At 48.8% G+C, this 12450-nt stretch overlaps 1 protein-coding gene across 3 annotated transcripts in view; it reads right to left on the bottom strand.

The window, feature by feature from the left end:
• UBL7 (ubiquitin like 7) overlaps nucleotides 1-12450 on the bottom strand; it is a 33258-nt gene that overhangs the window by 16361 nt on the left and 4447 nt on the right. For 2 of the 3 annotated variants that reach the window (XM_080397368.1, XM_080397369.1), the window contains exons 9-11: nucleotides 11968-12135; nucleotides 11619-11741; nucleotides 10654-11245 (exon numbers count right to left, since the gene is read on the bottom strand). In XM_080397368.1, the coding sequence (XP_080253494.1) occupies nucleotides 11108-11245; nucleotides 11619-11741; nucleotides 11968-12135 (429 nt within the window). In that variant the 3' untranslated portion in view covers nucleotides 10654-11107. Of the gene's footprint in view, nucleotides 1-10653; nucleotides 11246-11618; nucleotides 11742-11967; nucleotides 12136-12450 lie in introns of those variants that run through there. The other variant, XM_080397370.1, reaches the window with a different exon arrangement.

Genomic DNA, 12450 nt, shown 5'->3' with positions numbered 1-12450 from the left:
GAGCCCCACGGGGAACTCACAAGGATGAGAGACGCAGCTGCACTCTGTAAAGTTGGTATTGAAGCTAGACCTGGGACTGCTCTGCTCCTGAAGGAGATGAACAGTGGCAGGGCAAGGGGGGCAGTCTGGAGGAAGCAAAAAATTAATGAGCCAGCTAATAGTGAATTTTAAGGACCCAGAGGAATTTCCCACCAACTCTAAGTATGGGGTTTCATCTTTCTCTTTAACGAAGTATCTGCTGGGGTAATGACAGTATAATAACATACAAATCATTCTGGTTTTTCACTTCTGGATATGGTGATTCCCAGCCTTGAACCATTTTGGGTTCCTGCTCAGCTTGAAACAACTGCCTGTTCCCCCACAGAGGCAGCTGCATTTCTCTACCTGCCCCACTGCTCCCAGAGGTGCTAAAACCTGTTATCACTTGTTTTCTTGCAGAGAATGCTTCCTGAAAAACATGGAATTCATTAGGACCCTTCCACACAGTCACAAGTGAAAAAGAAATGCCATTTGTAAATCAACAGTCTAAGCCATACAACCCATGCTGGTTCCTTAATAAAAAGATGGGGACTTAGCATTTTGCATTCACCCCAAATTTGGGCTCCACTATGAGAGCTGCATACGTTATTATCTGCTTTGCCTTTTATGACACGATGCAGCTGGTGGGCTAGGAAACTGGCTTTCAACTCCTACTCTTGACAAAGTTGCCAACTGGAAACACAGAAGGGTTCTGATCAGAGATGAACAAGGAGAGTTTCTGCCATATTAGAACAGCAAATCCTTTGCTTTTCCGTTTTTCTTGCCCCTAACACAGCTGGGGACTCTGCATGGTTAACTTTTAGGGTTTTTTTTTCCACCTACAGCTAAATACAATGCTCCTGTGTATAAAATTCAGCTTCACGCTCTCCCAAGAGCTTGGAAGTGTTCAGCTCTAGGCTCTTTTTACTTCAACACATGATACCACTCCACCTCCTAGACGAGGAGCTGAGCCTCCCCATGAACATGACTGTATTGTGGTCCTGGATACAGAACGATGTTGTAGCACCTTTGCTTTCGCGAAGCAAGAAACTCAGCAGACTGGCATGTATCAATTAAATACAAAGCTGTGTGAGATCTCTGCGTGCATCTCACCAGCAAAGGAGCCCACAGCAGAGGAGAAAAATATGATAGTGATGGAACACGCAAGTACGCAGGAGCATCCCACTCAAAGTGCTGGTTACAACTCTTGAAATGAATGGTCTTCATTAAAACTGAGCTTTCACCCAAATGCCTTTGCTCCCTCCAGAAGCTACAGCTCACCTTAGCGTCCTTTTCCCTCCCCACAAGCTCCTTCAGGGCAGCAATGTGACTGCTCAGCCAGGGTGAGCCGGACTCCCACAGATGAAGAAACATTAGATCATTGTGCAGGCCAACACTGAGAAAAAGACTTCAACATGCGGGCAAGATTTAGAGGGTCAGGGGAGTGGCATGACACACACTGTGTGATGCATTGCGAAAATAATCCCACCATGAGTTCCCTGTGGGCAGGGCTGTCCCACAGACGAGACAAGCAGCACAGCGCAATGCTGCACACATTTGATCAAGAAGCAGCCCAGCCTGCACACTTGGGAGGAGTGCAGAGATGGTTTCAAGGTTGCTTCAACCCTGTACCAGTTTGCAGGAGGCGCTGAACACAGAACATTGCCCTGAATACATCCAGAAACCTGCTGTGCACTAAGTACACACACCCCCGTCCCACAGCAGGAAGCATTTCTGTGAGGGTTTGTTTCTCAGGACCTGCTCAGCCACATGTCCTCCAACTATCCGACAAGGAACATGTAACACAAATCCATTAGATTCCAGGCACGAACTCCCGCCTCAGCCCCCTCCTGCAGAGGTTTCCGTCTGCTTCACTCAAGTATCAAAACTTCCACAGTGCAAATTATGTGCAGTTTTTTCCAGATCATGCTACTCTGTTCCAACATAGATCAGAAGGCAGCTTCCCCCAAGTATCTTGTAAAAATCATAAAGCACAGACTTTCCTTGGGAGGAACAGTTTTATTCATCACTGCAGAGAAGACAGAATGCTTTCGTGTTTGTGGCCCAGGCAGTCTAACCATTACGAAACCTCCCATTTTAGCTGGCATCTTTTCATTAAAGATGAGCAGGTACATAGAATATTATTCACAAGAACATCTCAGTTACCTCCTGCTAACCTCAGGCCAGGAATGTGACCCTGGGAAACAGTCAGTAGGCGTTGACGGGTTTGAACACAGACAAATCTTCCTTGGAAAAAAAATGTCAACACCATAAACATTCTTATCCCTGCAAAAGCCAGGCAAAGAATTTTTTTCTCTGTTGTGCTATCTCTTCCAGAAACCCGACAAGGACATCTCGATTTCTGGCTGTTATCAGCTCCAGCAGCTTCAGAACAGCACAAACAGGGACCTTTCTGAACATGGTGCAAAGGGCTGAGGATGCTCACCAGGTCCATCATGCCACATGTGTTTCCCCAGTCCCTCCCTAGACGATACTGGGAGACTGCATGTTTTGACACAGAGCACGGGAAATCCTGTTAAGCCCTGCTTGTGCGGGGACCCTGCTCTGGGATGGACTGATGTCCCATGAGGCTGGGACACAAGCATAAATGACCATTATAGAGCTTTGGAAGATCAGAGCTTCTATTTCTTACCCCTTGCATTTTGCCTTTGGGAACAAGTTAACTTATAAGCATAGACTTTAAGAGAAAAAATGTGAAATTCCACTCACTTGTTTCTTTTGGCACGGACCAACAGGTCCTTCAGTCCTCAGATGACAAAGTGAGGCGAGAAGGTAGCAAAGCAGATCATTTATCAGCAAGCTGCTGCATTCTGCTTTCAACACACAAATCCTACCCCCAACTCACATTCACTGCAGAGAGCTACAACCTCAACCATCCCTTCCTAAAGCCACAGCCCTGCAATGGCCATCAACCCTTCAGCCTCTCCAGGCATCCTGTTTTCATGTAAGCACATCTCCATCAGCTCTTTAAGCTGGACTGAGTCTGGGGGAGGGAGCTGATCAGCTGGTGTACCTCCCCTTCTCAGTTCTACCATGATGCTGAAAGACAGCACAGAGTAGCTACTGCCCCAAGAAGCGTTACTGAAGGGGTCAGAAGCCTCCATGTGCTAAATGCCACTCCCAAGCCTTTAAATGTGAGTCAGGGAAGGGGTGAAGGAGCCATGTGTCCCAGGACATTTTCCAGTAGATCAACCCCTTTGACTTGCAGAAACAAACCCGTGACAGAGCTGTCTCATACTCAACTCTTTGGACAGCAGCACAAAAACCCCTACAGTGGGACTCCCCTTCTTTCAGTGCTTTCCCCTCTGCACTGAGGAAACCCCTGGGGCTCGCCCCAGGCAGGACCTCCCAGAGCAGAGCTTCACACCGCTAGTCACTGACTGCAGTAGCTTGCAGAGGTCCTGCCCGAGGACCAGCCACAAACTCAGCTCATCTAGATGACCCCAAACTACACCTTTTCTTTACAAACACCCATTTCATTGGCAATATGCATTTCACCTGAATGCCTGTCACATTAACCAGCAGCACTGACAATATTGATTCAGTGACAACTCACTGACAGAGCAGGAAAGGAGGTAAAAAAGATGCACATCGGTGACATACTGCCACGTGTGCGCACCCCTCAGACAGGGGTGCCAAAGGCTTTAGGCAGAGTAAATTAAATCCAATGCAGAGTCCTACCCAATTAAGAGAAAGTTAAAACAAAAAAGAACAGAAATAAGTTGCTTTGTGGAGACTGATCTGCCACACTCCCACCTCCAGAGCTGCATATTGATATATTAATGCTGCACAGCACGTCAGCCCTGTCTTCCGCCGAGCGCCCAGCAGGCCAGACTCTTTTGCTTACCTGAAACTCCTGGTGTTTCTTTTCTTGACCGCTGTGTTGCTCTGCTTCCTGGCAGGACCTGGATTTCAGGGCAGCATTGCCATGTGCTGCAGAGCAGCTACCACGCTCTCCTGCAAGAATGGCTAACTTTCAGCAGTGGGCAATGCAGCCACCTCAGCAGTACCAATTCCCACATCTGCCAGCTGCTCTGAATGGCCCCAAGAAGGGTCCAGCACCCACCATCCCATAAACAAGCTTATAAGCCCCTTTTATCAGCTCCAGTAAACCCACAAAGCTCTCCTGGTAACACACAAGTTAAGGTTCACTCTCTGCAGTTTGGTCTCATCCCCTGCCATAATGTGGGTTGGAATTTTAGTCCACATTTTCCTCTGGGGAATCAAAGTCAGTCACCTGGCCCCCAAGAAGCCACTTCAAACTGCTGCTGGGAAAAGTGCCAACAGAATCTGTTCTATGCTGACCAGGCACATAAGATTAAGTGGAAGCTGCTCAGGAAAGTAAACTATTTTATAGATATTAAACTGACCTTCTAGTGCTCAAGTACTTCCAGCAGTGATATCTGTCTCGCCAGGAAGGGAGAGACATCCAAGTGGTCCATTTCCTACTCCTCCCTCCTGTTTTGGCCCCTGCTAGCCAACCCTGGGCCAAATGACGCAGAAGGTAAGTGTCTGCAGTTCAGCACTGTCCTTGGCTCTAAATTCTGAGCCTGCCCAGTGACATGAAGGCTCAGCACCACAGATGCACTGGTTTCTCCTTCCATCAGACATGGCAAGCCCTCCATCTCTTCCAGCAGGAGGTTGGGAACAGCTCAGGATCTCACTCTGTGCTAGACCCATTTGACCTATTTTTCCCTGTGACCTGTCAAAACTCTTAAAAGGGACACTGGCCTGGGCAGGAAAGAGCTCCTCTTTCTTCCTGCCTCCTATCTGCCCATCCCTGTTTAGGCTCCATGCCTGTCACCTGCTTCCCGGTTATTATGTGTCCAGACTGCTCCCACACAGCTCATTGTGAAAAGCGATTGCAGGAAGCCATAGAAGCAACCAGGTCACAGACTTTTGGGAGAGGAGGAAAAGAAAAATAAAAAAATGAGGTGGAGGAGGAATAAATGGACAGGAACTCACATGATCAAACACCAGCTGGCAGGATCCATGAGCTAATTAAATTATGTGTAACTGAAGATCCTCTGGGATCAAAGCATTTAATGCCAGAGAGCTACACCTTGGAATGGAATCCTGAATAGACTGAATTGTCAGAACTCTTTCCCTTCCCTGGAACACGGACATACGCAAGCAACCCCATTAACACAAAGGTAAACAGCGTGGAGCCTGCTTTGCAGGACGTCGGGGCAGCATGCTGTGCATTGCTGTCATTAGCAATCCTCTCTGCTCTTTAGTGAGATTAAGTGACAATTTTCTTCCTGACTGCCTGACTCCCCTAGCTATCCTTGTCACCTCTTGCTGCTTCAGTGGCCACAGCAGTCCCAGGCACCCAAAAATGAAACCTCCAACTTTACTGGGACCACTGCCACCCCTTTAGAGTGCAACATCCCAGAAATTACCTGTGCCACAGTCCCACGGCTGCACATCATCTCTTCCTTCCAGCTGCTGGACACTCTTGTGGGTCACTGATTTTGAAACTGTGGCTAAAGCACAGGACTCCCTGCTGCAGCGTGGGACGGACGCTACAATTTTATCTGTTTAAAGAAAAAAGTTCTGTGGGGTCTGTTAACTATCAACATCCCATAACTAGCTCTACAAGTCCCTAAGCCTCAGAGAACTGGATGCTGGAAAACCTATTAAAGATGGATCTTTCTCTACTCACTCTGTTCTTAAGTTTTCCTGCAGCACCTGTTATTGGCCATTGCAGGAAGACAGGGGACTGGCTCTGATCCTACACAACCCATTTGATGCTTTTATTACCCCTGGAGTGGAACTCCACAGCTCTCCAGCTTCTCCCTCAAACTTAACACCTACACTAATGCACCCTACTGAACAAGCGGTCCACGACTCTTACATCAGCAAGGTACTTATTTCAGGGCCGGGGCAGGTCGGGGGAAAGTCACAAAGTGATTCTGTGTGCTGGCAGCCTGGAACACCCAGAAGTCAGCTAGAGAGACTGCGCAGTCAGAAATGCTCCCCCAAATCCTGGTCTCACTTTAAGAGCATTGGGATTTGGGTGGGGTTTTTTTTGTTGTTTTAATATTAAAAGTTTCCAGGTTAATTTCAAAAGGACTAGAGTCAGGAAGCTTCACGTTCAAAGCCAGTGGCCCAGCCATTGTCTTGACTTCAAAGGATTTATCAGGGGATGTTTGTCATCTTCCCTCTGAACTTTCCTTTTGCTTACCATACTCTTAAACTCAAGCATCCTTTTAAGGCACAACTAGAACTACATGCACTACTATAAATCAAAGGATTATTCATAAACAGTGTTATTTATAAATATTATACAAGTATAAATATAGAAAAAAGTATTAGGAAATAGAAATATTTTCATGATGTGACATTTTCAGTATGTTTCTGCTTACACCAACTTAAAATAGTCAGTTGCCTTAAAACCACACCGTTTTATAGTGCTGTTCTCCAGTTAGCATCAGACCGACTTAGCTGTGCAAAGCGCAGTTCCTTAGGAGGATGCTTTGATGACTGAAGTCACAGAGCTCCCCTTTCGTCACTTCTAAGGAAAATGTTGATCCATGCTAGGAAAGGGACTGAGTCCCACAGGAGACAGACTGTTGGGAAGCCGCACTGTATCACCTGTCCTGATCTTTGGGCTCTCACCTTATTCCTGATCAGCTGTCCCAGCATCCGTAAAACTCTTTCCTCCTTCCTCAAAAGTCTGCCTGAGACAGAGTAAGACCAAGATTTCATTATTTCCAAGGAAAACCCAACCAGGTCCCACTGCTCCCTCTTCCCTTTGCCCTGCCACTAGCCTGTCCCCCTCGGTGAGACTGTTCGGCTCACTCAACCGGGACAAAGCTAACTTAAGAATAAAACCTGAAAATGATTATGTTTCCTGACACTTCAGAATTCCCCACAAGGAAAAAGCTGAAAGCAATCGGGAAACTACCAAGTCCTTTGGAAAGAAAGCAAGCTGATGGGCCAGGGTTCTGCCAGATAAGTTCCCTGTTCGTGGCACAGACGTATCCTGCCACGCTGCTGAAGCTTACCCCCGCCCTAGCAAATCCCAAGGGAGACGCTGAGCTGCTGCACCCTGGAGCACTGTAGGAAGTCACCTTCACCAGTCCTCTGAATAACATGCCACAGAGGAGCTGGGGGGCCGTGGTGTGTAGCCCCACACTGTGCTGGGAAGAAGAGAACAGCATTCCCTCAGCTTAGCACAGACATCTGTACTGGTTCTTGTACCAGCGTCCTGCAAGCTGGGGGCACGAGCCTCCGTTTGGCTGGGGGGAGCAAGGAAGAAACATTTATTCTGAATACTGGAGACACATGGGAGTACGAGGGGAAATCTCTCCCACTAGTCATTTGAAGTCAGAAATCAAGGCAGAAGAGCTTGAAACTTTGGTAGTTTATGTTGTCACCCAACAAACCACCCAAGCACGCCCACACCAGAGAGACTGCATCTGCACATAAAAAATTAATACCTTAACCATCAACGTCTGGTCCTGGGATAGATCTTGCCAGTTGTGTTCATTTCACACATGGGAAGGCTCCAGCATCATTGTAAAGCACAGGAAGACAGAGGTGGGCGGTCACACAGGCTGAGGTACTGCAAAAGCTATCAGGGACATGAAGCCTAGGAGACTCTGCTGTCTCCATTTCACCCTTCTGCTGGAAAATTGCCCCTACACACTACTGCTTGGCTCCTCATGGAGACAGTCGGCTCAGGACTGTCTTAGGCAGAAATACACAAGGCAGAAATGGTGAAAAAGCCATCAAGGTGGCCCACAAAGAGAAGCAGAGCACATATGGTGAAGAGCCTAGATCCCAGCCACACTGCCAGCCCCTGCAGGTGTCCACAATGCGCCAGCATTGATGGTCAAACACCAGAACAAATAACAAGATTACTGAAAACACAAGAGAACAAACAGCTGCTACCATTACTGCTGAAAACACCCGCTGTTACTGCCTCCCTTGTCAGCTCTGCTACAGGCAAAGAAGGCACTGGACCAAAAATTTCTCTTTCATGTCAGAACCAGAAAGTCCCTACCAAAAGCGCTTATGTTGGGGAACCGTGGTCTGACCTCCACCTCTTCAAAGGGTCAGCCAAGCACCTCCCAGGCTGCTGTCACAGCACAGATGCTTGGCTGGCAAACAGAGCGTGGTGGAGGCTGGGCACACACGGAGGATACAGGTAGGCCAAGACCCAACAAGAATGGATGATCATCTAACCCAAACATGGAAGGAGCAAGCAAAGCTGACACGGGAGGAGGGGAAGATGTCAGGGCAGTGGCAAAGCTGATGCGGGAAGAGGGGAAGGTGTCAGGGCAGTGGCACCAAGGATGGACCACAAAGAACAGACAGGTGGGAGACAGCGCATCACAGTTTGCTCCCAAAAGAGCAGAATCTGTTGTGTTCAGCCACTGATAAATTAGTGCCTGCACTTAGCTGCTCTCTCAGCAAGCAACGGATACCAGCATCTCCCAGAGTCATTCCATGTTTGCTCAATATCCCTCTTTGGATATAGGCTCCTCCAGTGACTGTAGGAGTAAGGACAACTGGCTCAGACAAGAGACCTCACATTACATCCCCATAAGCCACATTTTGGCTGCTAAGCCCAGGAAAAGGGCCTCTCCAAACGAGCATGTGCCTCCTGCAGCCTTCACCCGGCCAGTTTCTCCCCTTACCAGAGGCTGTGCTGGCTGAGAGTTTTCTCTGCACACAGAGGTGCCTGCCAACACTGCCTTCATCTCAAAGCTGGGAAGCAGGAGGCACTTGGACACTAGAGCAGGTGGGAAGGCAGCGCTCATGTGGCTGCTGCACAGCCAGTTCTGAGGATCTCTGAGCTTCTACTCTCCTACCAGAGCTCCTGCATCAAAGTTTCCATTTCTCCTCCTCCTCCATCACCAGCCCTGCAGGTGCCAGGCAGAGCATCTCTTCCCATCCCTGCATCTCTAAATTTGCCTGGTTGCTGAGCACGTCTATTCTAGGCAGCCAAAGGCAGGCGAGATGAGGGAAGCGAAGCGCACGCATCAGCCGCATCGTGAACAGTATCTGCCAAGTTCTTCTCTGCTATAGCCAGTTCAGACAGAGAATGTGTCTGATGCAGTAATCCAAGCCAAGTAACAGTTTGTGAAAGAAATCAGAAAAAAGTTATTTCCATGCAAAACGTCCAAGCAATTTTCAATTATCTGGGGACACAGGGAGAAGCAGAAATAGCCATTAAAACAAGAAACTATTTAATACACAACATGGGTCAACAAAGTGATCAAATCATAAGAGCAAGGTCATCACAGGAAAGAAATACCATCTGGGACACCAAGCTGGCCTAAGCTGAGAATTGACATGGTACAGCATAGTAAACTAGTCACCCTGGTCCCAAAACCGGTCCTGCTAGCCCTGAGCCTACAAATGCTTTCCAGCTTTGGGCAGCAGCATCTGCGATACAGCTAATCCTCGGTTAGCCCGGGAGGATTGAGGGCTGACAGCAGGGCTTGTCTCCGCAGTGGGGAAGGGAGGGAGGATGCTGTGCATATGCTGTTCACTCCTCGAGCAAAGCAAGGGGTGAAAGCACCAGGAATGGGAACAAATTAATCAGTTTTCATACACGTAAAATCATCGCCATCATCTGGACCAGGTTTCCAAAGCGGGCAGTAACCCGGCAGGGGTGTAAAGCCAGTTATGTCCATCACATCTTATATTCTACATACTGAAAAATAAAAACAGTCCCTCCTCCCTCCTGAGAGACTTAATCCTCTAGACAGGATTAAAGTCTATCAGTCAACAGACTACCCTGGAGAGAACAATCCAGCATTTGCTGGGTGATAGCTGAGATCGTATCAGCAAGCGATCATAGCACTTGGAGAGGATTTAGATGGGAACACAGGCAGCCTGAAGGTAGGAGAGCATTTTCTGCTTTTAGCTTCCCTAGTAACGCATGGTGGCATTTCAGGCAAACCAGCTCCCATTTTCATGCCTTGTTAATCTCAATGGTACAATCAGAGCGAAGTTAGGCCCAGCTCTGGTTCTGGCTTCTCTCAGTTCCCATTGACTGTAATTACAAGCAAATGCCTTTGATGTCTTTGCAGCTCAGGTCTTAACTGCCTCAAATGTGGCACCCAGGATTAAAGACCCTTTGGAAAACACTGGCTGCGGCCAGACTAACCCGTGTCAGAGACAAGGCATTTCTCCCAAGTCATTCTGCAGCATCTCACTCTCTCTGGCCACTGCCTCAACACTTAGGCTTGTAGTCCTTTTACTGTCACCTTGTGGTGGCCATGAACTCCTGTGCCTGTACCCTTGCTCTTGTCAGCTTGCAGGACTCTACCAGCCTCACCCAACAACTGAGAAAAAACAGGTTTCTGCTGAGAAGGAGACATGATGCTTCTCTGCGGCACCTTCTTGGAGATATCTGCAGCACAAATAGTTCTTTTGTAATGGACTAACTCATGGCTGGATGGCTGTGCAGGTCAGCTACACCCCAAACACCGCTCTCCTAAGAGATAAATCTTTGCTCTCCGAGAGGAGTGCCCTCTGCTGAAATAACAGTCCTACAACAGGCAAAGCATTTTCTCCAGCCTCCTTCAGGCGATGAGCACGCTGCCTCGCAGATCTGGAACACAATCCGGGACAGACCACAACCCAAACAACAGGCAAGTGAATACAGTCCATTTAATACAGTTAAACACAGAGGGACCTCAACAGCAAACCAAAATAGACAGAGGCACGTCAGGTGGGCAGGAACGAAACAGGCAGGAGAATGTGTTGACATATCTAAGACCACAGAACCATAGGTGCCACATCTCTCCAACACACAGAGCCACATGCTGCTCTGTGCTGGACAAATTCTGAGGTCTTGTCTCTGGTGGCCAGGAGGAGGAGGCTGGAGAGAGGTATCTGGAGCTGGAGGAGCTGCCCTCAGCATGGTCAGTGCTCTCAAACAGAAGTGCACTGCCCACTTGCAAGGAAAGGAGCAGGCATCCCAACTCCTCCGTGCTGGAGAAAGGAACCCCACTGCAGAGAGGAGTTACAGGTCCAAGTCCCAGACCAAGGAATGTCACAGCTGGCGCAGTGCAACTCACCAGTCCAGCCTCTCCGGCCCAAAAAGCTAGGGAGCTCCACCAGCAAAGATGAGCTCCAGGGCAGCCTGAATGTCCCCTCCAGTGGCCTGCAGGGCTCGGAGACTTAGCTCATCATCATGTATGCCCATGTCTCGCAGCTGCTGAAGCTGTGGTTGCCACTGGCTCTACAGACAGGAGACAAAAGAAGCTAAGGGTAGGTGCAAGAGTCCAAGCAGAAACAAACCAGCTTTCTCCACAGCCCGCTCTTACACACTGCATTCTCCCACCTCTCTCTAGCTCACGACTGCAATGCTAAGTGTGCAAGCAGATCTCGAAAGCTCAAAGTCTTGCTGCAAACTCCCCAAATCCACCAGCCCACCGTCCCACTTTCACTTGGTACTTTTGCACCAGTCTATCACACCTCCTGCAAGAAGCACTTCTCCGGCAATGTCCCTTTCAGCTCAGTGTCCTGTCCCAAGGGGCAGCTGGAAGAACCACCTCCACCCTGCAACGCTCAGTGAAATACGGGCTCCCGAAAGAAAAGGCTGTGACACTGACCTGCAGGCTGGGCTGCCCCGAGGCCTGAAGGGCATGCTGTAAGGCCTGGCTGAAGAGGTCGTTGGTGATGGGTGTTCCTGACTGGACACTGGATGACATTGGGGAGGTTCCAGAGGAGTGACCCTAGGAGAAAGTTGTACACAGATCAGAGGAACACTTGTCACAGAAACCAGAGCCAGCACAAAGCAATGCCTGCTGCATCATGCCTCCTTGAGCCCATACGAAAGAGAACTCAGCCATAAGAAAATAAAGCAGCGAGGGGTCCCAGACCCAAGCAGGGCTTGTGCTCAGTCAGGCACTGGTTTTATGGCCCAGGAAGAACTCCCTAGCTGCTGTGCTGCCACTGTACCTGGGTGCCAGGAGTGGGTGTGTGGGAGCTGCTCTCTGGGGTGCTCGCCAGTGCCAGCGCAGTCGCCAGCTCGCTCTGGGTGATCGGCCGGGGCCCAGCAGCCCCAGCGTAGCCAAGGGAAGCTGGGCGGGAGCCAGAAGTGCTGCTGGATGGTGTAGACCTTGTGCTCTGCATGGAGGAGGAAAAAAAAAAAAAAACAACCCACCTCTGACGTTGGTGTCCATGTCCCAGTAAAATCTGTCTCGTGCTCGTTCCGAGGGATCCCATTCCTACACTACTGGAAACTTACAAGTGCAGAACTTTTTTTAAAAAAAATATGACAATAGGATGTGCTTTTTGCACAAACTCAGCTATTACAAAGCTGCAGAATCTGGCAGTAAACTTTTTAATGTATCATCCATCAGCTTAAAAACAAAGCATTATTAGCCCGTAACAAAACAACTAGCTGTTGACAGGCACTTTTCCTGTCTAAATACGCCATTT

Source organism: Falco punctatus (assembly GCF_963210335.1).
Source record: "Falco punctatus genome assembly, chromosome: 7".
Taxonomy (NCBI): Eukaryota; Metazoa; Chordata; class Aves; order Falconiformes; family Falconidae; genus Falco; species Falco punctatus.
The sequence above is the reverse complement of the archived record's forward strand: the minus strand, read 5'-3'. Positions and strand labels throughout refer to the sequence as shown.